The sequence below is a fragment of the Notamacropus eugenii genome, chromosome 6, assembly GCF_028372415.1.
Source record: "Notamacropus eugenii isolate mMacEug1 chromosome 6, mMacEug1.pri_v2, whole genome shotgun sequence".
Taxonomy (NCBI): Eukaryota; Metazoa; Chordata; class Mammalia; order Diprotodontia; family Macropodidae; genus Notamacropus; species Notamacropus eugenii.
In genome coordinates, this window is record NC_092877.1 from 153972616 (window position 1) to 153999486 (window position 26871).

Consider the following 26871-nt stretch of genomic DNA (forward strand, 5'->3'; position numbering starts at 1 on the left):
ATGAATATGACCATATTACAGATTTTGCTTATGATACATGATTAAAAGGGTAATATACTCAGGTAAAGTCTCTAAGACCTAATGATGCTATGGCAGTGACTGTGGGCTCTCAGAGCTTACTGTATGATCTCTGGAAGATCCCATCAAGGTGTAAAGACTCTCTGTCTCTTCTCTGCAGTCTGACCTAGCTAAATTCAGAGAGGTTTATCACCAGGTTAGCCTCTGCTTAAAGATGTTTTTACAAAACTCTCAAGAAAAATCTCCTAAGTTAGAGAGGAGATGAGAGCAGAACAGAGGAATCACAACTCCTTGAAAGATGGAAATGAAATGAATAATTACTGTTGCATGCAACATAAGGGAAACTACAGCCACAGAGATTCTCAGGAACCAAAATTCCACTCCCCACCAAAAAAAAAAAAATACTGTAAAGCTTAATGGTACTTATTCATATGTGTTAAAATGGTCTCAGAGCCAATTTAAGACTGACTTTTTAAAAAAATTCTTGGCAAGGAAGTCACCATCTTTGAATTATAATGGCAATTAATTTTTTTTTTCTTTCTTTGAAAGGGCAGCTAATGTTTATGCAAAATGTTCAGCCAAGTTTTGCATTTCAAAGACTCTGTTCCATCCAGGACATGTGTCACGCTCACTGATAGTTACTTAGAATCTCACAGAAGTACATTAACAATCTCAGACTCATGAAGTCTGAACAAAATCCCTTAATGGCCTGGTTCTAAATGCTTGCTCATTTTAAGAGGATTTCAGGGATAGGGGCAATCTAGTTCCGGGCATTTTCCAAAATAAAATGTGGACCTCACATCCACCTACCCACACAAACACAAAACTTAATGGTCAAATAAAGCTCTGAGTTTGGAAGCTTATGGGTGTGGATCACTGCATACCTTCAAAAGTCATCACTTAAGCCCAAGGACAGATAACCAGAGGCAGTTCTTACTTCTAGTGTTGTTCATTTTAGGGATCTTATCTATTTCCGTTGACAAATGTAAAGGCAAGTGAACTAATTTCAAAACTTCAAAATAATGTGGTATAATAAGAAAATTTTCAGATTTGGAGTCCAAAGATCTGACTTTGAATTCTAGCTCTGGCATTCACTTCCTGTTTAACCTTGAGTAACTGATCTCAGATTACCTTTGAGGCTCCCTTCTCCTCTAAATTTATATGACTCTTTGAAAGGGATACAGTCATCAGTTTGGATACTTCCTCACCTGACACATTAAGACACCTTTATTAAAAAAGTCCATCTTCTTGTGGTTTTCCTTCTGGTGATAAGCCTGTCCAACCTTAGCTTCAATAAGTGACAGACATACAACAGGTTGTCCACTCTGGACTCAAAGCTAATTCAGTTTTCTAAAACCTGTCTAGAACCTGTGCTCCACTGCTGAAAACAAAACACAAAAAACTTCACATCTAGGGTGCACATCCATGATTTATGGATATACACAAAGGATCTGTGATTTCATCAGAGTGGGGAGTCCCCTATCCTAGTGGATCACAACCTATCTGTGATTTAATAGATTAGTCTAGAGGCAGCATGGTACTCACTGACTCTGGAATCAGAGAACCTGGGTTCAAATCCCCTACACTACCTGTGTGACCTTGGGAAGTCACTTAATCTCCCTGGGGCTCATTTTCCTCATCTGTTGGACTACATGGTTTCTGAAGGAGCCTCAAACTTTAATTCAATGATCCAGTAAAACCCTAGGGAGTTGCCTGAGGTACACGGTGATAGCTGAGTACACGAGACTGCTCAAGTGGCAGAGGGACAATTCAATCCTGGGTCATCTGACCCTGTATCCAGAGATCTTTCTCCTTCACACTGCCTCCTTTGATGTTAAAATCAATTAAGATAATGCATGTGTATCACTCTGTAATCCTAAAACACTGTATTTCAAACACTTCTGTAGTTTAGTTGTATCAGCAAAATTCCTACCAATTCTGCATCTTAGGTTAGGATCATAGGATTCAGAGCTGGACAGGACTTTTGAAATCGTCCAGTCCAATATTCTGTTTTCACAGATGAGGGAAATGAGGCTCTGAAAATAAAGACACTTCAATCAAATAAGCATTTATTGACAATCTCACTCCCCACCTCCCACAAATACACATACACAACTCCTTCAAAAAAAATCTAAAAAACATGCTTGATGGAATCCTAATTGGGGAACATTTATTGAGCACCTAATGTATGCTAGGCACCAAGGATACAAAGACAAAAAAAAAGAAAAGCATTTCCTGACCTCATGGAGCTTACATTCCACAGGAAGGATATGATATATACAGAGATAAGTAAATACAAGGTAGTCTGAAGAGTGAGAAATCACTAACACCTCATGTGGCAGGCAGCATCTCAGTTGGACTTTGATGAAAATAAGGCATTCTAAGAGTCAGAGTTCAGGAAGAAGCACAAACTAGGTATGGGAAACATTCCACAAAGTTTTGGAGATAGGTGATTGATTATTAATTTGAGGAAATAGAAAGCGGGTAAAATTAACTGGGAAATAGAATATATGAAAGATAGCCATATGAAATAAGTCTGGAAAAGCAGGAAGGATCAGATTGTGGAGGGTTTTAAATTGGATAGATTATATTTTATCCTAAAGACAACAGGGAGCCACTGGAGTTTCTGCAACAGGGGAAAGACAGGATCATAGTTGTCCAAGTCTCACAGTAAGGAAGCTGGGTTGTCTAACTCCAAGTTCTCTCCTGTCTTTATTAAATAAAAATAAGTATCAATATCTTTTTTCTCATTGCCTTTACTTCTGAATGTCTTCTCTCCCTTCCCTAGCCAGTGAGACATTCTTTGAAGCAAAGAATAAAAAAGGGAGATTAAAAAACCAGTTCAACAAAATTCATAAACGCACCAATGAGTCTGACAGTGGATGTGTTTTTAGACCCACCTTTGCAGGAAAGCCTTTTCATATATTTTAACAACTTGTTTACCCAGTCAGACCTACTGTAAGTGAATGAGTGAATGAATGAATGAAATAGCATCTATTAAGTGCATACTATGTACATAGCACTGTGCTAACCACTAGGAATATAAATAAAAATGTGAAGACAGTTCTTATTCTCAGGGAGCTTATATTCAAGTTGGGGAGAAAGTACATGAAAAAGGGTTATGCTGCAAATGAAAGCAAAGTCTCATGGTCCTTAGGGTGCAGAGCAAAATAGATGGTGAAGAGTCATCTCCAGTGTCACTTCCACTGATGAAATCCTATTATTTTCAAATGTTGAACCACTTCACCATGTCAAAGACTTCAGTGGTGCCAACTTTTTGTAGCACCCACAAAAGCATTTGCCAGGGCTCATCTCAATAAGGATTTGTTTTCTGCTGAGTTCTTTGCTAATTAGCTGGCTATATCCACAATACAGAAGGTTTCCTTGTTGAGACTAACCATTTAATGGTCACTCCTGTCACAGTATAAAACAAGCTTTGTTGTCTAGAGGGTGCTTCTGTGTATGTGTGTGTGTGTGTGTGTGTGTGTGTGTGTGTGTGTGTGTGTGTGAGAGAGAGAGAGAGAGAGAGAGAGAGAGAGAGAGAGAGAGAGAGAGAGAGACAGAGAGACAGAGACAGAGACAGAGACAGAGAGAGATGCTGAGGCAGGCAGTTTATTGCATCCAAGTGTGGAGGGTTAAATAATTCCTTACCTTTCACTGTTGGTATGGACTCTTATATTGATATGATTGAACTCATAATGAAAATTGGTCTTGCCAATTAGCCATCCTTCTCTAAGTCACCTAAAGCAACTGGGGCCCCTGCAGAGTAGGAAAGAGAGGTTATGGTGAAGATAGAATTTAATGAAACCTGCCATCATTCAAATTTCTTGGTTTTCAAAAACCATGAATTCTTTCTTTACTTGGTCTATTTAAAAATATATTTTATGCAGCCCATTCCAGTTTCTCACTCCTTAATAACTTTGATTTAAGGAAGAAAATGAACTCCATAAGAATTCTTTACTTTTGTTAACTGAGTTTGGTGAGGATATTGGAGCATGTGAGCTCGGTATACCAAGGACAGAGCCATGCTGTATTCACCCCTTAGGCAGAGCATCCATTCCCCATCAAATATAGATTACATGAAAGAAAGGATTGTGTCAACTTTCCCCCTTCTCACTTACACATGAATTTTGAATTACATTAAGTTTTTCCAGCATATCACATTTGATCAGAGGAACTAGAGATTTAAGTTCACTTCAATTTATAGACTTTTCCAGAAAATAAAAGTTCTCTTCTTCTACCTTTTATATATTTACATTAAAAATGTTATATAAATGGTGTAGCTATTCAGAAAGTCCCAGGAAAACATTGAATAAAACTGAAGTAGACAGTTTATAATTAGCAAAAATTATACTTATACTATTAGTATCAACTGATTGAGAAAAATACACAAAAATGAAAGACTTATTATGAATTGAGTAATGCTTTTAAACACATTTTATTTGATTTATCACAACAATATAGACTTGTTAAAAAGTAATGAATAGTAGCACAGTGTTCAAAAAATGCTGTTTTGATTGAAACCAATTAGAAATAACCTAGCTCATTACTTTCCTAAACTATGTTCTGTAGAATCTGGGTATTTCATAGGCTGTAAATGAAGATTCTGTGAGAAAAGGTCTGTTCTAATAAAATTTTCCTCTCTTCAATTACTTAATTGTATTAAAAAGAGATACTATACTGTAGTGGATCTTGGGCCAGCTTTGGAGTCAGGAAGACCTGGATTCAAGTCTGTCCTCCAACAGATTGATTGAATGTAGCCCTGGGAAGGTAACTTAACCTCTGAGTATACTGGCAGCTCTCTAAAACTGTGGGTGGTTAGATGAGCTGCTCATTCATTTGCTGGAATTTTCACACCAAGAATTGCCTTTGCTGACAAAAATGACAAATCTAAACCCTCCCACTCCATGATGTCACACCTCCTGCCCTATACACCCTCCTCCTCAATGGTAAGCTGACATCAATGATCCCTCAGTACAAATCATCATCAATTCATTATTTTTTATTCATACAGTTCTTGCTCATGGCTTTTCATAAATCTCTACAGAGAATGTACCCAACCTTCTGGAGATCTTCCTTCAGTTCTTTTATGGTTCATGGATATTTTCTTTGTTCATAGTTCTTCAGCATTGTAAAAGTGATATCATAAATATTTTTGCATATATGGGTCCTCTCCCTATTTTTTTGGATTACAGTACTAGTGATAGTATTGCTGGGTCAAAGACTATGTAGATTCAGTGACTTTGGGGGCACAGCTTCAAAGTGCTTTCCAGAATGGACAGAGCAATCCATAGCTCTGACACCAGTGTATTAATGTACTATTTCCCCACAGACCCTCCAACATTTCTCTTTTTTTCTTTATCAATTTGATGGATGTGAGATATGAACAAATATTTGCATATAAATTAATGTATCTGTTAAATCAATTTTTCCTTTATGACAGCTCTCTCAGTATGCCCCATTCTCTCCTCTGGCACTGCCATTACCCTGGTACAGGCTCTCTTTGCCTCATACCTGATCTATTCCAATGGTCTGCTGGTTGGTCTCCCTATGACAAATATCTCCACGCTGCAGTCCATTGTCCTACATGTCACTGTCAAAGTGATTTACTAAAAGTGCAGGTCTATGGGGCAGTTACGTGGATAGCATGCTAGTCCTGGAGTCAGGAAGACCTGAATCTAAATCTGACCTCAGGCACTTACTAGTTATGTAACCTTGTACAAGTCTCTTAACCACTATATGCCTCAGTTTGACCATCTATAAAATAGGGATAGTAATAGCACCTACCTCCCAGATTTTTGTGAGGATCAGATGACATAATATTTGTAAAGTGTTTAGCACAGAGTAGACACTTTATAAATAAAATTATCATCATCATCATTGCCTGACCATGTCATATTCAATAAAATAACTCCCTATTACCTGCAAGATCAAATATAAAATACTATCACATCCACACACACACAAACACACACATGCTCAATAAAGTAGCTCCCTATCACCTCCGGTATCAAATATAAAATCCTCTGGTTGACCTTCAAAGCCCTTAATAACCTGACCCTCCCCTAACTTTCCAGTCTTCTTATGCCTTACAGACCTAGAATAGGTTCCCATCTCACTCCCCATTCTGCAACACATTAACACTGAACTCTTCGCAATCCATCAAACAAGAAACTCCATCTTCTTACTCTGGGCATTTTCTCTGGCAGTCCCCCATGCCAAAAATGCTCACCTTCTTATCTCTCCCTCCTGGCTTTCCTAATTTCATTTAAGTGCCAGCTAAAATTTCACCTTCTACAGGAAGCCTTTATAGCTTCCCTTTAATCATAAGGTCCTGTGTTGATTATTTTCAGTTTATTCTGTTTATAGCTTATTATGTACATGGTTGTTTGTATTCTGTCTCTCCCTGCGAGTTCTTGGTGAGCAGGAACCATCTTTTTACCTTTCTTTATATTCCTAGCGCTTAATATATATTACCTGACATATAGGTGGGCATTTAATAAATTGTTATTGACTGACTGCATGAGTGAAAAAAGTGATGATTTTAGAAAAATATTGGATGACTTTAGATGAACTGATGCAGAGTAAAGTGAGCAGAACCAGGAGAACACTACATAACAACATTTTAAAAACAACTCTGAAATAATAGTAACCAATAAGTGCTAGATGACTGACTTTGTATATCTATTACGATGTTTTTGTTCTTTTTTCAATTAGGGTGGAGGGGGTGGGAGGGAGAGAAAATAAATGTTTATTAATTTTTTTTAAATGCTTCACATATATCGACCAGTGTTTCAGACAAGTGATTTTTCTTTTTCCGCCCATTCTTGCTACATGGGTCACTCAGAGAGCCAGGACGGTGAAAGGGCTCACAAATTATGCTTGGTTCCAAAATGAAGAACTAGGAGTAACTGGTAGAATTTACAAAAGGGTACATTTTGGCTTGGTGAAAAGAAACATTTACTAATGAGAGTTATCCAAGAACTGGAGTTATTTGAAACAGAAATTGGTTGGTCTTGGGAAGCAATGGGTTTCTCCTGACTGGGATCTTCAAGCATAGGCTAGATAATCACTAATCAGGAATGTAATAGAGAAAATTTCTATTCACCTATGGACTTGATATAAGACTTCTGAACTCTCTTCTGATTGTGAATCTATGATTGCTGAACTAATAAATTAGGATAGGAACCTTATTTAATTTTGATCAATTAGACTTTTTGATCAAGGTCTTTGTCTTATTTGCCTTTTTTCTCTCCCACTGCCTATCACACTGTGTATAGTAGGTACTTAACAGCTAAGAAGAATAGTAGAACTTGAAGTTTAAAAGAACCTTAGTCATTTAATCCAATCCAATTTCTATTTGAAGCATGAATGGATTCAAGAGAATTACCAAACAGTGGCCATCTTACCTCTTTTTAAAACAACTTCCAGTGGCAGGAAATCTACTACCTAAGATTTTTAATTGTTAAAGAGTTTCTCCTTATAGTTACCCTGACTTAGTTTCCTTATAGTTTCCCCACCCTGGGGATAATCAGAACAAGCTCAGCTCCTCTTCTAAATAAAATTGTCCTTCAAACACTGAAAATCTTCTCCTTAAGCCTTTATCTAGAAACAAAACATATTCTGATTTTTCACCTAATTCTCCCACATCATCGTTCCAAATGTTCACACGATCTCAATCAGCTTCCTCTTAACATCTTCATTTGCTGGTGTCCCTCTTGAAATAAATAAAATGAAATTTAATATTCCAGATCTGATTGACAACCACCACATATAGCATAATTCACATGGTCTACAATGCTTTTAATGCAGCCTAAGACTAGATTTAATGAACGTAAATGCAATTAACTCGATTCTTCTACCAATGTCCTTCTATGATATCCTACTATGGAATGAGAACACAGATTCTGACAGGGTCTACTTAAGCTAGGAAGATGTCAGGTACTGCTTAATGATACACTACATGTCTGTTACCCAAGAAATACCCACACTTATATAATAAATGTGAATCATTTCTCAGTTCACACTTCCAACCCCAACTTACAGTGGTAGATAGGTGCCCAGAGGATAGCTGACTATGAACTCTCACAGTTCTTCTGACTTCATTAAGCTCATAGAGTCGTATCTTGGCCCATCCCATCTCCAGATATTCAGTCATCTAAAGTCATGAAAAAATAAATGCAAAACAATTTATTATCATACATTCAGGGACATATAGCAGTTGAGTCGGGAGATAAAGCAGCAAAAGCCTGCCTCCCACCTGGTGGTCCATAGTATTTTTTTTTTTTTTGCTCACTTGAAAGCAGACAATGCCAAAAGATACCATAAACAATGGATTACTATCAAAACTTACCTTGTATACATCAAATGGCATAGTGTCTAAATTCTTAAAATATTAAATGAATTAAAGGGAGAAACAGACAGTAAAACAGTGGGGGAATTCAATTTACCCCACTTTAAACCTAGATCAATTCAACCAAAAAACAAGGAAAAAAATAAGGATCTGAATACAATTTTAGAAAAGCTAGATATGATAGATAGACCTCTGGAGATTATTGAATAGGTATAAAGGGGAATATACATTTTTATCACCTGTATATGGCACCTTCACCAAAGTTGACCATGAATTAGAACATAAAAACTTTAAAAATTAATGAAGAAAAGCAGAGGTATTAGATGGATCTTTATCGACCATAATACAATATTTGATAAAGACCTTTAAAGCTAAGATTAAAAATCAATTTCAGACCCAATGACTTAATCTTAAAGAAGTGGGTCAAAGAGCCTTCAATGTTGCCACTGACAAATTAAGAAGCATGTTGTATGTTCATATTTGAATCACATCACCATAGTAAGTATTAAAGCACACATCTGAAGTAGAATTTATAATAAAAATATCTGATGGTCCATCTAGACTCAATTTTTTGGCTCTGACAAGGGTATCAAATGTATATCTTAATGAAGAATCATCTCCTCACCAATGGCTATGTCTGTAAACTGTCCTCAGGTATTCTTCAATGACCTATTGAGTATTCTGCAAAAAAAAGAGTAAGAATAAGGGTGTGAGAGTCTAAAAGGACCTTTTCCTTCAGATTCTTGTCTCTTCCTCCTGCCCGAAGGCCCCTTAAGGGGGCTTGTGGTCATGGTGATCATATTTTCCAAATAAAAAACTGGAACAGTGGTCTGACAATAGGTCCCCCACTCACAATTAATGAACAGGACAGGATATTTTAAATGGAACTTTCCCCACAAAATCCATTCTAGATGGAGGCCAAACCTATGGGAAACTTCATACTGGAGAGTAGCATTAACTAAAATATACTATGAGGAGGTGGTGAGTTTCCAGGCACTGACTACCATAGCTCATGTCTTATTATTCCCCTTCCCCTCCCAAAGTGGAACAGCAAACAGATAACTTCCAGGTTATTATATCTATTGGTACTTCTACAAGTTATTACAGATCGTTTCCTTTTCCTTAGGGTAATTGCACTGAAACTCGTTGGTGTCAGTCATTGAGTAAGGGAGGGGAAAATACTTAATTAGTACTTTACAGGCAGCTTGGAATGATGGATATAGATTGCACCTTGAAGCTAAGAAGACCTGGGTTCAAGTCCAGTCTCTGAATATATTGGCAGTGTAATCCTGAGCAAGTCACTTAACTTCTCCTTGCTCTAGAAAGCTCTCTAAGACTGTAAGTTGCAAAGAAGATGACAAGCTGCACTGAGAAGAAGGTATTTCCTCATCTTTCTTTTACCAGTGAATACCTGAGTCATCTACAGTTGTCCTGATCTATATTTGTCCTGATCTATATCTGGCCACTGGACCCAGACGATTCTAGAGGAGAAAGTGCAGCTGGTGACCTTGCACAGCCCTCTCTCACTTAAATCCAATTCGCTTGCAAGTCATGGCATCACCTTCCTGATGTCATGGTCCTATTTAAGAACAAAGAACAAACCACAATTGAACTGTTTTGTATGCCAGGATTCTCTTTTAGTTATTGCCCATGGACAGAATAAGTCTGTCATCACTTCTTTCGTGTGTGTGTGTGTGTGTGTGTGTGTGTGTGTGTGCGTGTGTGTGTCTGTGGGTGGGTGGATGGGTGTTGGGTATGTGTGCATGAATAACATGTTTATGCATTAGGTGTATAATGCAAGATAGACAGAGAGGTATAGTCTCCACTTTTCAAATAAGGAAACTAGGAGTTGGAGATGAATAAAAATGACTCACATTTACACTTAAAATTTTGTAGAGTTTCACATTATTTGTGCTAGTGAGTTGCAGACCTGGACTCTAGTCTTCTGACTTTAAGACTGGCACACTTTTCACTAGAGTCTCATACAGTACCCTTAAGCTATCATTCATGCCCTTCTACCTTCACTTAGGCTAGGCTGATTTCTTCTTTAAGCATGAAGAAGTATCCTCAAGACTTCATTGATCAGTAGGACCAAAGTGCAAGTGTTTGGGGGGCATAAAATACCCAGCTGAAGAGTAGAGGGGGCTCCACAGGCTTGACAGTATCTCTACTGAAAGGGATGAAGAAGGGTCATACTAATCCTTTTGTATGTGAATTCAGTTCTAGCCTTGTCATTAGTCCTGACTTTGAAGCCAATTAATTAGATATTCTCCATTACCACATAGCAACAAACCCTTAATTACTCATGCCCAAAAGCTGGCTCCCCAAAGTGCCACATTTTGGATTACAATCATAGGGGAATGTTGTTCATGCTCTGAGGACTAAACCCTCCTTGGCACCATTATACTTTTCTCAACTGAGGTATATTTTAAATACATCATCCATATCCAGAATCCCACAGAAAAGTCCTCTAAAAGATCAAGCATTGTCTTTTCAAATTCTCCCTTCCACTGTTGCACAAAAAAAGTCAAAACATTCAACACAGAAATCTTGGAAAGTCCCACACAAACAGGTAGAAATCACTGTTGCTCCCAAATAAACAATTACAAAGATTCAACAAAGAACATTTCACAATGTTTATAAGAGATTATTACTTGCCTGGAACTTATAGAATGATTGTCTTGATGATTTCTAAGATCTTCCCTAACTCCAAGTCAATACTGAAGAGAAAAAAAGTCCAAGAAAATTAAGCTTTCTGTTTTGGAAGGAAATCTGGTCCCTACAGAACTTCCCAGAACATGGGAATTTAGACTATGAGGCCAAATTAGAAGACAGCCCTTCACCATCACATAAGAAACTAAACTGGGGTAGGGAACCTGCCTCAAGGCTGCAGGTTCCACACCCCTGAATTAAACCAATTTGAGTTAGTGCGTGTAAAGTAAATTGGGTATCATATATCAAAACACATTGGCACTGTGTTTGGTGTGGAAGGGGGATGAGGCTCTTACCTTCCCCTCCTGCTAAAATCTTTCCTTTTTCCGGGCCCACACTCAGACTGAATTTAAGCCTATAAATTTCCTCTCAGTTCATGCAACAACAAAAGGCATCCACATTTTCTTCAGGGGTTCCTGAAATACATAGAGAATTTAACTGGTGTTCTATACAAACTCTCTAGGTGTCCCTCAATAAAAGCGTACCAAAATTAATTCATCTTTGGCTATAGAATCTCTTAAAGACTGCATTGAACAGGGTTGCTACTTGGATCCTTGGAGGGAGAAAACATACTGACAAAATCTTTCCCCCAGTGATAAACCTCCCCAACTTCTATGACCTTCAACATTCCATGTTTGCCCAGGGATATGCATGGCTGCTGTAGGCACTGTGAAGATCGTGTTGGTGCTGCATGGACCCAGATGGCTCCAGAGGAGAAAATGATCAAAGTCAATTGCAAGTCATGTCATCCTTTCCCTGATGCCATGGTCCACTCTGAGTATGAAGCAAAACAACAATAAACAACAACTGGACATCCTCCACCCCTACCTACACATTGTGATCCATTACCATGCCCTGGGCTCAATGTCTTCCCTTCAGTCTTGACCCTGTTGTTAACAAAAGCAACCATAAATTGTCCTCTAATCTTGCCAAGCTTCAAACCTGGGTAACACCTCACCTCACTTCATCATAACTAAATTGTACTTTTTTTTTTTTTTTTAGCAAATTTGCCTCTGAATCCTTATTTCCCTTCAAGGTCAGGTTCCACTTCCACTGTGAAGCCTTCCAAGATGTCCTCAATTATTGGTGTTATCTGCATCCTCAAACTTCCTTGTGCATACTTATTAGGGGTGGATAGCTCGTGTGTACTTATTAGGGGTGGATAGCTCAGTAGATAGAGAACTGGACCTGGAGGCAGGAAGATCTGAGTTCCAGTGTGGCCTCAGACATTCACTGTGACCCTATCAGAATCAAAATCAAGATGGTCACTAAACACTTATTAAGCACTTATTGTATGCTGGGCACTGTGCTAAAGCGCTGGGGATGCAAAGAAAGGCATAAGACAGCCCCTGTCCTCAAGGGGCTCATAATCTAATGGAGGAGACAATACAAACTGAAATGGGTTTGGAAGAAAGCACCTGGTCCAGGGGCATGAAGAAATCATAGAACAAGAGTGGGGAATGACTTCAGGAAGTATAAATTTCTGAGTTGATTTCATTTTGTCTATTGATAAGTTTCTAGAGATGATGAAGTCCCAGAAAACTAATCGGAAATGATGAAAATTCCCTGAATATCACCTTTATGTTGAGGAGGATAAGGGACAACCTCCCACCTCCTGCTTTCTCCAACCAGAGGGGCCCAGAGGCAGGAGATACTGAGGAAATAGGAATTTCTAGTTGATTTCATCTAGAAAATGAGTATCTGGACATGATAATCCAGAAATATAGTGGGTCCTCTGCCTGCCTCAGTTTCCTCATTAGTAAAATAGGGATATAATAGCAGCTATTTCCCAGGGTTGTTATGAATACAAAATGATGTCATGTTTGTAAAGTGCTCTGCAAACTCTCAAGCTCTAGATGTCATTTATTATGGTCATTAATCATGTTGTTGCTGCTGCTTCATCCTCTTTTATCAGGATAAGGTGAAAAAAAACAAGTGCCCATCTGGAGTCATAGAAGGTTTAAACAGCCAATCACTCAACAAGCATTTGTTAAATGCTTACAATATACCAACACTATGATAAGCAGGAATAAAGAGAGGCCCTCAAGGAGATTACATTCTCATGGGAAAACAGCACGTATCTTAAAGAGGTCTATTCACTAGATGGGTGTTACCTCATTCAAAGTGAGGACCTGAAAAGGCCCAGGGTCCCCAGTGTGTGGGATGGCTCAGGTCCCTACATAAATCAATTACTCAGCTGAGTAATTGATTTATGTAGGGACCTGAGCCATCCCACACAGTTTGGGGGCATTCGTCCGGGATCTGTGACTTTTCAGAAAGACGGCTGGCAACTCAGTTCAAAGACTGGGCGCCCGTGGGGAGATTCCCCCCATGGTCTTTGAAATGGGGTCACCGGGCCTCCCTCTCTGCAAAGTAACGACCCGAAGCAGAGGAACTCAGGACAGAAAGAATAGAGATAAGGACTCCAAAGACTCTGAAGCTGTGAAGTGTGTGAAAATTCCAACCAGTTGGTGTTGAAGGTTGCAGTCAGGCAACTTGTATGCATACGACCCGGTGGTAAGCGCGGGGGGGCCTGGGGGTCAATTCGTTGAGTCTTAGATAGATTCGGGGAGAAGGTGATGACTCCCAACCAAATTGGTGGACTGCAGGACCCCAGAGTGAAGGGCCCCCCCAAAAAAGGTATGCTGGGTGACTGATGGTAGGTGGGTAACCCCCACTGAGAGCTAGCGAGGGAGCTAGCAAAATTTGTTGAGTCATAGACTCGGAGGTGTTGGTGACAACCCTCATCCAAAAGGATGGGGAAGGGGCAGTCCAAACCCCACCGAGCTTTGGAATGGAGTCAGGAAGAAATACTGGTAAATAGTCCTTTGGGAAATCAATTACAAAATTGGCACAAATTACCAAATTATAGAGGAAAGGACAAGAAGAAGATGATTAAGTGTTGTTGTTTCATATGGGGTGAAAAGACATCAGAGGAGGGGGCACAATTTGGCCCAAATATGGTTCCTCTGAGGACTGGGTTTGCCAAAAACTTAAACCTATGTGTACTATTCTATTCTGCTAAATGTTTTGTCTGTATATGTTGTGTTGGTATTTCTGTGTGAAAGAAAGTCTGTGTGTCTCTGTTTTTATCTGATAAGGTTGTAAATTTAGCCAGCCAGCCAGCAGGAGCAGAAAGGCTGAGCTGAACTTTCCTTGAAATTCCTTCAACCTCTCTTCAACCCCTCCAGATTAGTTTCAGAGAAGCGGAGGGACAAGGAGGGAGAGAAAGGGAGAGAAAAATTATTTTACTGTTCAGTTATTATGGTTGGTAACAGCAAGTAAAAGAATGTAGGAGAAGTGTCAGGTTAGGAGTAGAAAGAAATAAGTTATGTGCAGTTTCAAAGTGGCTTGAGGGAAAGGCAAGAGAATTTAAGCAGGCAGAGATGATGAGAGGAGCAGGGGTACTGTGTAATCAGAAGGCTTGGAAGAAGTACAAAAGGGAGGGAGGGAATTTATCTTTTTCCCTCAGACCAAAGAGACATGCTAGCAACCATTTAACCATTTCCTGCCTCACTCAAAAGAAGAAATTTTAGTGTATTGGGAAATAACAGAAAGTTAATTGAATTCATTCTGGTTGTTTTTGGAATTGTGAATAGGTGAAATGTGTCATTCTTAATTTAATGTTTAAGATAGGTTAGAATTGATTAAAGTTTGGTGGAAGTAAGCAGAAGATTAGAAAGTAAAAAAATCTCAAGTAAGGAACTTAGAGCTGAGAGTTTTGAATTTAGGTTTAATTAGATCAATATATTTGATGCTAGACAATGTATTTTAAGTAAAAGATAATAAGTTTAGGTTTTTCTTTTTCTTTGCAGAGTGGGAGGGCCAGAAGGGGGTGGCCTTGGGAATCCTGGCACAAATAAGAGGAGGGCAGAGACACCCAGTGGCATTTCTGCCAAAAATGTTAGATCTAGTAACAAAAGGATAGGTATTTGTTAGATGCAACATTAATATAATGTAATTGTTACACGATTTTAAATTTATAATTTATTACATATAGATTGAGGTTTTAAAAGTATGTGATAGAAATTTGATAATTTGAAACTTACATTTGGTTATAAAAAAGAGCTGAATAGGTTAATGGCTTATTTTAAGTTTTAAGTAAACTTAAATAAGTTTAAATTTTTAGGTAATCCATCTAAATATTGTATTAGGAATTGCATTGTTAAGTTAATTAATGAATTGGTTAAAAAGAGCTGTTATGAATTTTTTGTAAGAGTTTCCTTGTTGTAATTTTTATTAAGAAAATAAGAATGCTTTAAAAATGTACATGTATACATATATATACATATATATATATATATATATATATATGTAGGTGTGATTTTCAAGCCTCTTCCATCTGAGGATGTATTATGTTAAAAGTTTATTTCTGCTGTTGAAAAGGAAATTTTAGCTAAAATTGTTTTTGCCATGAATCAAGCATTTACTCTAAAGTTATGTTTGTAAAAGAAAGTTTATGGGCAAATGTGAAAAGGCTTCGGGTTTAGGTCTTTTTTGTGATTTCTGTCAATTAGTTTTAAGGGGATTGTGATAAATTGTAAACTGTTCGTAAGAGAGGAAATATTTGTTGTATTAAGAAATACTTTGTAAAATCTTTTGTATGGGTTTTTGGAAGGCCTACCTATCCAATCTGTATTTGTAAGTTACAAAAGTGGGAAGAATTTAGTTTCTCTAATAGGATATGAAAATGCAATTGATGTCATCTGAAATTTATTGTTCGGGTTCATAACTAAAACAATTTGTTATCACTTATAAAAGTTATGTTTGCCATTTGTAATTCTAATGCTAAAACCTAAAGTTGGTACACTGTGTGTATATGTGGGAAAAGAAGCAGTCCTCAGGCTAGTAACAAGTACAGCCCCAGCAGCTGAGAAGATTGTATATAGAACTTGCTTGGTGAGAATTTGAAAATGTACAAGAAATGATCTTCAGTGATTGGCTCTTTAGGGCAAATTTAAGATCTAAGGGGTAAATAAAATCCCTGGGAACACTCTTTCTAAATCTAATGGGAATAAATAGATGTTGTATCATTGTTCCATAGAATTAACTGTAATTGTATTTTATTTACAGAAGGATTCAGGGAAAGGAATCCCTTACAAAAAAAAGGGGGGGTTGGCCCCAGGTGGTCTGGGAGCTCCAGGAATGGTCTTGATGGGAGTGGCCAGTAAAATGGAGATTTGGACTGATAGAATTAAGAGAGGGAAGTAGAACAGACTTGGGCATAGTGATAGAGTGGACCTTAGGAAAGCCAGTTCACATGGGGAAAAAAAACAAAAAAAAACAAGGAGTTTTCAAGGTGAGGTTTTCCAGGGCCTTTAGACAAATGAGACTAAAACTCTTTTGGGGTAATGGACAAAGGTCCCAACTTGGAATGAGATTTTTACAGGTTACAAAATGATGTAAAAGCAATTAGTATTAAAACAATTGACTGAATTAATTACTGAGACTAAATCAGAGACATCTTCAGTTTGGGAAAAAGAATTTCAGTCTAATTTTCTTAGAGGTAGGTAGTCTCTGGTAATATTTGGCATTGAAAGTTAAATGATTGTTTTGATTTGAATTCATTACATAAACATAAAAATTCAAGTTAGTGTTTGAACTTATCACATGTGTAGTTCATTCTTTTAGACTGATCAGGGTTAGAAAGGGATAAAGTAGTTTGGGAAACAGATATAAATCTACTAGAGCAATGATTTATGATTGTTATTCAATCAGGAACTAGAACATGTATAGAAAGGCATGTAGGCTACTTAAGACCTGCTTCAAAAGATGTTCCTTGGCCAATGTGAAATTAGTCATGTCTGAAACTGATTATTGGAGCTTGCTATTTTAAGATTTTTGTGGGACTATTAACTGACTGTTCTTCTGAGTCTAACTCCAGGTGTGGATAGCAAGAGAGGCGGTCTGAGCCACTGATCCATGATGTCAGTAAGCCTGTGCGATGCTGGTATGAACTGCAAAAAGGTTATCTCATGGGAAGGTCGGGAGAGCGGCTGTTCAGCCTGGGCTGAGGTAGGATTCTCCTGACTCAATTTCCCCATTGACACCTGGTAGACTTTAAGCCTGGCTGAATGCCAATTGACAATCTACTCCTGCCTGGAATTGACATGAAGTAAGGGAGATGTTGTTTCCCTGCAATGTCCCTACTCTTAATGGCAAATTCCTAAAATCAAAAGTTTTGTAAGAAATAATACCAGATCTGTTGAATAATAGATTGTTGGTAGGGGAACATCTGAGGTTAAGTCTAAAATTAAGCTAACAGGTTTAGGACTTTAGACCAACAACAATAAGTTAGGGTCCTTAATTCTTAGTAATAGTGTGGAGACAATCAGGTCAAGGGCTTGTGAGGCTAGCATGCATAATTATTATTTTATCTTAGTTGGTTAATGTTAAATGAAAAATGGTTTGTGGACTATATTGTAAATGCTTTAAAAGAAGCATCACATGATCAGAAGTTGGAATTGTTTTATGATGTGATATGCACTGTGTTAAAAATGATTATTTATTGTATTTATGTAAGTACTGGAGCCTGGTATTGACTCCTTAGTGAAATCTCCTCTTCCTAATGAGGGAATGAATAATGAATTACTGTGAAATGTAGAAGCTGCATTTAATGTGAATTTTCTTTTCTTTTCTTTTTTTTAAAAAAATGACAATTTGTCAAAGTTTCAATTTCGATTTTTGTAAGAGTGATAGGAATGGTAATCTAAGATGGTATTAAGTTCAGTTTTGTAGGAGAGTGGACATCTGGATTTCTACAAGAAGATAAAGAGAAGAAGATGCTGAGATGCTGTGCTGAAGACTGTTTGAAGGAGCCTCCAGATAAGAAAACTGCAGAAGATGATACTTCTCCCCAGACTGCTGTATGAGATGGAAACTCTAAATGGACAATTCATTAATTTACCTTTCCCTTTGAATCTCTGTATGAAGGGAAAGATTCATAAGGGAAAGAATGTGAAGGGGTCATGACTATGACTATTTGAGGAGTTGCATTTATATGAATAGTACTAAGAATAACACAGAATATAAAGAATGGGTATGGAAGTGGGAGAATGGGACACATAGGATGATGTTTGATACTTCCTGGAGTGTAATCAATAGAACTGGGGAGAATTATCAACATTGTATATGGAAGAGGAAGCAACAACTATGGAGGTGTAAGTCAGAGATCATGAAAGGAGGACCATTAGGCCCGGACGATGTGAAGTACTTTCCGGCTGTGGATTATCGGGTAAGACTGTTTCCAGAGGAAAATTCTGCTTTGAGAGGACATTATTGGATATGTGGACAGACAGCTTATACTCACCTTCCGTTAAACTGGAGGGGTGTTTGTTATGTTGGATTGGTGAGACCTAAATTCTTTTTCTTGCCTGAATCAGGGAAACAGCATCTGGGGGTTCCTCTATATGATGATCTAGCCAAAAGGAAGAGGAACATTGACACCTCCCTCACTCAAACTGGAAATGGAAATGGGTGGGGTGACACTTGGCCTCCTGAAAGGATAATCAGAGAGTATGGGCCTGCAACTTGGGCTCAGGATGAGAGTTGGGGTTATAGAACCCCTATATATCTATTAAATAGACTAATCAGACTCCAAGCAGTAGTTGAAATTATTACCAATCAAACAGCAGAAGATTTGGACTTATTGGCCGATCAAGCCACACAAACTAGGGAAGCAGTACTGCAACATAGGTTGATCTTAGATTATTTACTTGCAGAAGAAGGGGGAATTTGTGGAAAACTCAATTTATCTACATGTTGCTTAAAAATTGATGATAATGGAAGAATAGTGAAAGAGATCACCAAAAATATCAGGAAGGTTGCTCATGTTCCTGTACAAACTTGGAACTCCCTTTTCAATATGTCTTGGTGGTCCTGTTTTGAAGGGAGCTGGTAGAAGAGATTACTGTGGTTTGGCATCATAGCAATTAGTGGTATCATATTACTTCCTATTTGTTTACCTTGTTTGATTTCACTTATTACTAAAATAGTTAGAAATTCTCTACTAAAACTTGCTAGAGTAGAAGAGAGGACCGAAGGAGCCATTCGGTTGATGATACTAAAGAAGGAAGGATGGGCACCTGTGGAGACAAAAGACAGGAATGATCCTGATTGGGATGAGGAGATTAATAGACAGTGTGAGATCATGTTACAGAACTGTGGTTGAAATATCCGTGACAAGTCTTCAGGTTAATAAATAAGAGGAGGGATTGAGTGGGATAGGTTTAGTGAAGACTTCTCAGATTGTAATTCTTCTCCCAGGGGTGAGGTAAGACTGAGAGGCTCAAGGTTACTATATTTTTAGAACAGAATAATTCCATATAAGGATATAAAACTGTGTAGTACATTAGGGTCTCAATGATTGGATAAAGTTTACCTAATTCTTCAATGTCTTCATTTCAAAAGGGATTGGTTAGATTTTGTGTTTAGAATGTAAGATCATATTCTCAGCTAATGAGAATAATGGTCAGTGGCGGGGGGAGGGAATTGCATTAGGGTCTATACAAATCACTGCCTTTTCTTTGTCTTCGGCTTTCCTACTCCTACAGGATTGCCCTGCTTCTCGAGAATCAATAAATCAACTTTCTGTCATCACTTTGAGAGGCCTCTGAGTAATTGATGTAGTAGGGACCTGAGCCATCCCACACACCAGTGTCTCCCATTGCATCCTGGGTCATCTCTACTTGTCCTGATGAATATCTGGTCTCTAAACCCAGATGGTTCTGGAGGAGAAAGTGAGGCTGATGCGCTTGCACAGCCCTCCTTCACTCAAATCAAAGTCAACTGCAAGTTATGTCATCATTCCCTGATGTCATGGTCCTCTTCAAGAAACACTAACTAGGTAGGTACAAGATAAATACAGAGTGGATACAGAGCAATCTGGAGGGAAAGGCATTAGCAGCTGCCAGGACCAGGAAATGTTTCCTGCAGAGAGATTTGAGCTGAATTCTGAAGGAAGCCAGAAAAACCAAGAGGCAGAGGTGAGGGCATAGAACATTCTAGGCCTGGGAGAGTGGAAGATGATATGAAATGACCATAGAAGAGCAAGTTGTTGGCTTTGCCAGGAGTAGAAAGTATGGATGGGGGGAAGCAGGCTTTGCAAAATAAGGACAAAATGCCAGGATTTTCTAAATGGTTCCTCTTTCCGCCTCCCCCTCTGCCTGGCCATTAGATAGTTTGGTCTTTAGCTAGAACATTTATAAAGACATACACATGCTATGTCCATGTGTGTTCTCAGTATTCTTTAAGGCTAATTCAGAGTTGTGACTAGGCTAAGCTTATCAGAACTCAGCTCTAAGGAACAGACATTTTGAGGACATTGACAGCACTTGCAATCTTTCAGCTGTAACTGCATTTAGCAAGAATAAATAGTTAAACCATGAAGGTTGCCAGATCCTTCCTTTATTCCCTCAGCTAGTGGTGGCTTAGATCCACTTCTTCCCCAACAGGTTACATCCTTGATGAAGTCCTGCACAGTTGATTTTGGGCAAATTCTTCTGTGCATGAAAATGTTTAGTGATAGATCCAGGCTTGTTTGTTTAGTTATTAAGTTTCTGAGAAATGTGTTGCATTTTAAAGATTAATGTTAAGCAGGAAGAAACAATTGCTTGGTTAGGGAGTTTATGGAAGAGAGAGCTTTCTTCTTATCTACCATTTAGGCATAAAAAGTAAACAAGGTCTGTGAATCCCTTGGCAATGTTTTCTTCTGCCTTGTCCCAAAGGAAATTAAGTAGTCTCTTTTAATGACGTGCCCGTGAGTTATTAATGAAGCGCTCTCTCCTCCTTCCACATAATTGCCTTAGGAAAAAAATTCTCTCTTCGGGTAATTTAAAAATTTTTCCCCCCACCATTACCACTGGTTCCCTTAATCTCTTTTGCATTTTGTTGTAATTTTTCATATCACACTGACATGTGCAGGTCAGATTAAGTCCTTGCTCTTCTCAGCCTCAGTCCCACCTTTACAATTACTTTTAGGATATTTTGAACTGGAATGTTCCATAGGCATTCCAAGCTCAATGTGTCCTAAAGAGGACTCATTATGTTATGCCCCAAACCCATTTATCTTTCCAACTTCTTTATTTCTATTTGAGTATACCATTACATTTCCAGTATCTGAGGGAAGTATGGGAATTGAGTGAATTGACTCATTTTGTGATTCAGTTCTGGATCTAGCTTAGTTCCCTTTCTTTTCAATTATGGCTCTAGTCTAATTTCTGTCCTGTGAGAAAACATTCTTCTCTTTAGTTAAGGGTCTCTAAGCAACAGGACCTAGGTTATGCTGACCAGAAACACAGTCAGATTCAAAGACTGGTGCAAGGAGTTTTCTCACAATTATGTATCTCGAGCAACCCATATATATTATCTGAAAACCATTCCCATACTGGTCAATCAGTTTCTGTTTCTTTGATTGAATATAGACATGTGGGGGGCGGGGATGGAGCACCTCTTTTTTATCTCAGGGAATTGCACCTGTTTGTTCTCCCCCTCCCAATTCAGAAAGTTCCTAATCTTTCTTCCAATTACAAATAAGGTTCCCTAAGCCTGTAGCCTGGTTTAGATCTTAATTATTTTCTTTTAATGCATAAAAATGTCTCCCTCTGTATTTGGGGTCCAGTGCTACACCCAGGAGGCCTGGTCCCAATTTGTTAGGCAACTGGCATGCTTTTGCTTAATAAATCAATATGCTTGGTAGCTCAAACCTGTGTTTCCTCAGTTATTTCCAATTTCACTCATCACATCTCTGAGGTTTGCTGCCTCAGCATCATCTTCAACCCCTCCCCCAACATATACCATGAGTGGCCAAACCACATTCTGTTTACATCTCTTGCATCCACCCTCTTCTCAGGCCTTCATTACCTCTTACTAGACTATCATTAGAACCTCTTCAATGGTTTTCGTTCCTGCCTTTCTCAGCACTCAAATCCATATTCCACACAGGTACCAAAGTAATTGTTCTGAAGTATAGCTTGACCTGGCCCAAGCTCCAGATGTACCTCCAGGAACAACTGCAAACTTCTCTGTTTGAGATCTAAGTCTCTTTCCAAACTAGAGCGGTTCTGGACTACTTTTGCAGCCTTTTTTTTTTTTAGTTAAAAATGCTTCCTTTATTAAATAAAGCCAGTCTGCTACCTCTAGATTTGTTTTGTGCATTTCTATACTGTTCAAAAGTGTTATGCCCATGGTGTTAAGACTATCACTGAAAGCTTTCATAAAGTAGATGATTAAAGTGAGTATTATGTTTCATACCTGTTACCCATTTCACATACAATCAACATATCTCTATAGGAAATTAAGAAGTCTCCCCACATCCCAAAGTAAACATCTGCTTAATGATCTTCCATAGCTTACAGTACTAGAAGCAGGATAGTTCTGAAGGATCTCACAAGCCCCCTAGCTTGTCAACACAACATTCTGTTGTCTTCACTGACAAACCAAGTTACTGTAGAACTAGAATTTGTTTTGTGTCATAATTTGGTGTAAGATAAAGGTATTCCACAATCACTCCAGAATGCACTGTAATTTCCAGAATGAGAGATTATTTCATCAGAACAAAGTCTCACAGCCAGTGAACAGAAGAGCTTTACCACAGGTTCGAGGAGTTGCTTCCTGTGTTCTATGTGCTTTAAATAGTGCTTTGAAAGATTAGCATTTACTACTTGTGTACACAAATTTAGGGCAGTCTTTATCACACATCAGCTGTTAAAGTGAAGACAGCCTAGCTTGACTTACTACTGTATTTAGTGGATTAGTACTGGTTTAGAATTCGAGGAGAAAGCCTTCCCATTCATTCAAACCTTTAAAGCCAGTTTCTATTTAGCTCAAGGAAGGTTTTTTTTTTTTTTAAAGGGGGGGGTGCTAAATTGCCATCAAATTATGAACAATATGGTAATCAAAGGAGAGACAGTAACTATACAAGTTACAAAAAATTCTCCATTCTATCCTTATGGCCACTTTTTTTCTTTTAATTGTATAATTAAAAACCCTGAGCTTAAAACAATAATTTTAAATCCAACTTGCCAAATAGACTATCACACAGCAAAAATTTAATTTACAACCAATGAAACTTTAGATTTTAGATTTATTTAGGGTTATTTTATACAGGTTTATATAATATCTCGTTTAATCTAGAACAAGACAGCTCCCCCTCAGTGAAACCCTGGCCTAAGTATATTTGTTTTACATATTTAGCAAGAAGACACATTAAACATGGAAGCTTTTCAACCTTGTGGCACTGACATGATCATCTACACAGGACATCCTTCAAAAGCTACAATTAAGGACCCTCCTCGTTTCTCAGCAATAGAAGCCCGGTTGAGATCTTCTGGTCCATTCGCTTGACATTCATGTTTAATGCCTGGAAATTTCTTTTTGATTGCATCCTTGGAGCTTGCGTAGAAAAAACATCCACTCTTCTTTTCTTGATTCCTTTGTTTCAAAGCTTGCATCGTATAAAGCATAACGACAATCCTTTTCAGGAAGCATTCCCACAAAATGCTTGGAAGGATCAGCAATGGTCAGGCCAACATCTCCCACGAAGATCTCTTTGCCTTCTTCCACAATGATGCGTTTTTTGTCAGCACTGACACAAAAGATAACTGCGTTCTTTCTTTTCTTGATTTCTTCTGGTGTGGAACGTTTCCGAACCTTCATATCATAGGAAATGCGGCATACTGCATCAGCTCCTTGCCCTCCTGGGGCCATCTTTCCAAAGCGGACGGGCCGGAGTGCAGTGTGGTCCCTGGGCCGGCGGGAGGGGGGAGCAGGGAGAGTCCAGCAGCGGGGCGCTGCTGCGGTCTAGAGCGCGGAGATTCTAATCCTAAAAGCGAGGGAGAGAGGCAACGGCGCGCCAGGCTGTCGGGGAGAGCGGGCGGGCGAGAGAGTGAGTGAGGGAGGGCTTTGCAGGTTTATTACACATCACTGCCTCTCAAATAAAACTTGGAAGGATTGAGACAAACTATTCTCCTTATTTCTCACACCTGGCATTCCGTTTCCTGCCTCTGTGACTTTGCCCAGGCTATTAATCAATCAACATTTATTGAGCACCCACTATGTGCCAAGGACTGTGCTAAATGCTGTAGACATAAAAAGCAACAAAAGATGGTCCCTACCCCCAAGGAGCTTACAATCTAACGGGAAAGACAACATGCAAACAAATATATACAAAGCAAGCTATATACAGGATAAATTAGGATCATTAACAGAGAGAAAGCACTGGAATTAAGAGAAGTTGGGGAAAGCATCCTGAAAAACTGGGATTTTTGTTGGGACTTAAAGGAAGCCAGGAAGATTAGTAGTCAGAGCAGAGGAGGGAGAGCATTCCAGGAAGAGTGAATGGCTAGGGAGAATGCCCGCAGCCAAGAGATGGGGTGTCTTGTTTGTGGAACAGCCGGGAGAACAGAGTCATTGATCAAAAAGTAAGGTGTAAGAAGACTGAAAAGGTAAGAAGCAGGTAAGTTATGAAGGGCTTTAAATGCCAAACAGAGCATTCTGTACTTGATCCTGTAGACAACAGGAAACTACTGGAGTTTATTGAGTGGGGGGTGGAGGGGCAGGTTTGAGTAGGGTAGGAAGAGTGACATGGTCTGATCTCTATTTTAGAAAAATCCTGTTAGTGACTGAATGGACAATGGACTGGAGTGAGACTTATAGCAGGCAGACCCACCCAGCAGTTATTACAATAATCCAGGCATGAGGTTATGAGGGCTTGTACCACAGTGGAGGCAATGTCAGAGGAGAGAAGATGTTGGGGGTGTAAGCTCAGTTTTCATGTGGACAGTCTTGGGCAGGTAAAAGTGAGGACTTCTAAACCTCAGAGTTCTCACGAGGCCCCCCAGGGAACAGCTGGGGATTGAGGCATGAAACACGGGCTATCTTGTGTAATTCCACCTCTTCTCAGTGGGAAACTTGCTGGGGAGAGCATCCCACCCTTGCAATTGGTCCGTGGTCTGAGCACACCTGTTGTTAATTACCTAGGGGCTGAGAGCACCCACGGTATTCACGTGCAAACTATGCGGCAGGAGAGCTTAAGTAGGGACAGGAAAGCCTGAAGGCCCTCCTCTTCTTGCTACGGGGTCCCCTCTGGGGGCCCCTCCCCTCTTCCGCTCTCATCCTCTTGCTGTATGATCCTTGCCCCTTGGGAGGAGGAGGGTTCCTTTCTCCTGGGGAAGAACTCGCCCTGCATATGGATATGTAACTAAGACCCTGAATAAAGCCTAACCCTTGTTTGACTCTGGAAAGTCTCTTCTCTCAATATGTTTATCTGGTTGGCCACTGAAGACCTGGATGAAAGGTAAGAAGACTCGGGTAGCCCATCGGCCTCTAGGCCAAACAAGAAGAGATGTTGAAAAAGTAAAATCAGCAGGCCCTGGCAACAGCTTAGATATGGGGGGAGGGGAATAAGAGATAGTGAGAAATCCAGGAGGACTCCTAGGTTGTAAGCCTGAGGGACTATAATGTTAGGGGAATTTGAAGATCTTTCCTACTCCTTAACAGGCCCATGTGACCTGCTTTGAGCTTTGGTCCAACCCACAGCCTGAGTCACATGGAGCCTATGGTGGGAGGAGCTTTCCAGAAGGGTGGAGCAGGAAGACAGAGTGATGTGGAGCTGAGAGAGAGAGGAGGTAGAGCAGAAGAGCAGCTATCGTGAGTGAGAGAGGGAGTGATTTTGCCTAAGGGAGCTTGTTTGTGGGGAAGCCTGATGGAAGGAAGGCTTGAAAATGGTGGTGCTCCCTTTATTGGTAATGTGTACACGCTTTCTTGTTACCATGGTGGAATTGGCTTTCTGGTATCTGAGTAAATATTTTGGTTTCATTTTTGAGGAAGATAGTTTATATTTTGCAAATTTACCCTGGAAATATGCATGTACAACCATAGCAGCTGCTGTGGGTATCACACTGGCACTACAGGAAGTAAGAGGGTGGTATTGCCCTCTGCAGTAATAGAGAAGGTAGGTGATGGGGAGGGGTTAGGGGAAAAGATGATGAGTTCTATTTTGGACATAATGAGTTCAAAATATCTACTAACCACCCCATTTGAGATATCTGAAGGGTAATTGGAGATGTGAAATTGGAGGTCAATGGAAAGATTGGAGCAGGATGAAATCACCGAGTGAAGTAGTACAGATAGAAAGGAGAAGAGGACCTAGGACAGAACCTTGAGAGTCCCCTATAGTTAGAAAGCTTGCTCTGTAGGAGGATCAAGCAAAGGAGACAGAAGAGGAGTTGTCAGGTAAGTGAGAGGGAAACAAGGACAGAGCAGGGTCCTGAAAACCTAAAGAGAAGAGAGTATCAAGGAGGAGAGACTGATCTACAATGTCAAAGACTCCAGAGAGGTCAAGGAGAATGAGGATTGAGAAAAGGCCATTGGATTTGTCAACTAACAAGTCATTAGTAACTTTGGAGAGTTTTAATAGAATCATAAGGCTGAAAGCCAGATTGTAAGGGATTAGCAAAAAAGTGAGAGGAGAGACAGTGGAAACACCTATTCTAGATGACCATTTAGAGGGGTTTAGCTACAAAAGGCAGAAGAAATATAGGGTGATAATTAACTGGGATGGAAGGATCAAGTGAGGATTTTTTCAGGATGAGGGAGATGTGGGCAACAGAAAATGAGCCAGTAGAGAGGCACAATCAATGATAAGGGATAGAGGTGGGAGAATGACAGAGAGATAATCTGTTGGAGGAGACCAAATGGAATGGAATCACTTGAACAAATAGAAGAGGTTAGCTTTGATAAAGAATAAGGCCATTTCATCATTTGAAACAGAGTTGTTCAGGGAGGGAGGG

General features: G+C 39.2%; 1 protein-coding gene and 1 pseudogene across 1 annotated transcript in view; both read right to left on the reverse strand.

The window, feature by feature from the left end:
• Positions 1 to 3499: 3499 nt before the first annotated feature.
• Positions 3500 to 26871, reverse strand: part of MAP9 (microtubule associated protein 9) — an 89939-nt gene continuing 66567 nt past the window's right edge. Inside the window, exons 15-17 of the mRNA XM_072621337.1 lie at positions 8997 to 9052; positions 8063 to 8176; positions 3500 to 3777 (exon numbers count right to left, since the gene is read on the reverse strand). Of these exons, the coding sequence (XP_072477438.1) occupies positions 9041 to 9052 (12 nt within the window). The 3' untranslated portion in view covers positions 3500 to 3777; positions 8063 to 8176; positions 8997 to 9040. The remainder of the gene's footprint in view (positions 3778 to 8062; positions 8177 to 8996; positions 9053 to 26871) is intronic.
• LOC140511982 (destrin pseudogene) lies at positions 23150 to 25975 on the reverse strand (annotated as a pseudogene).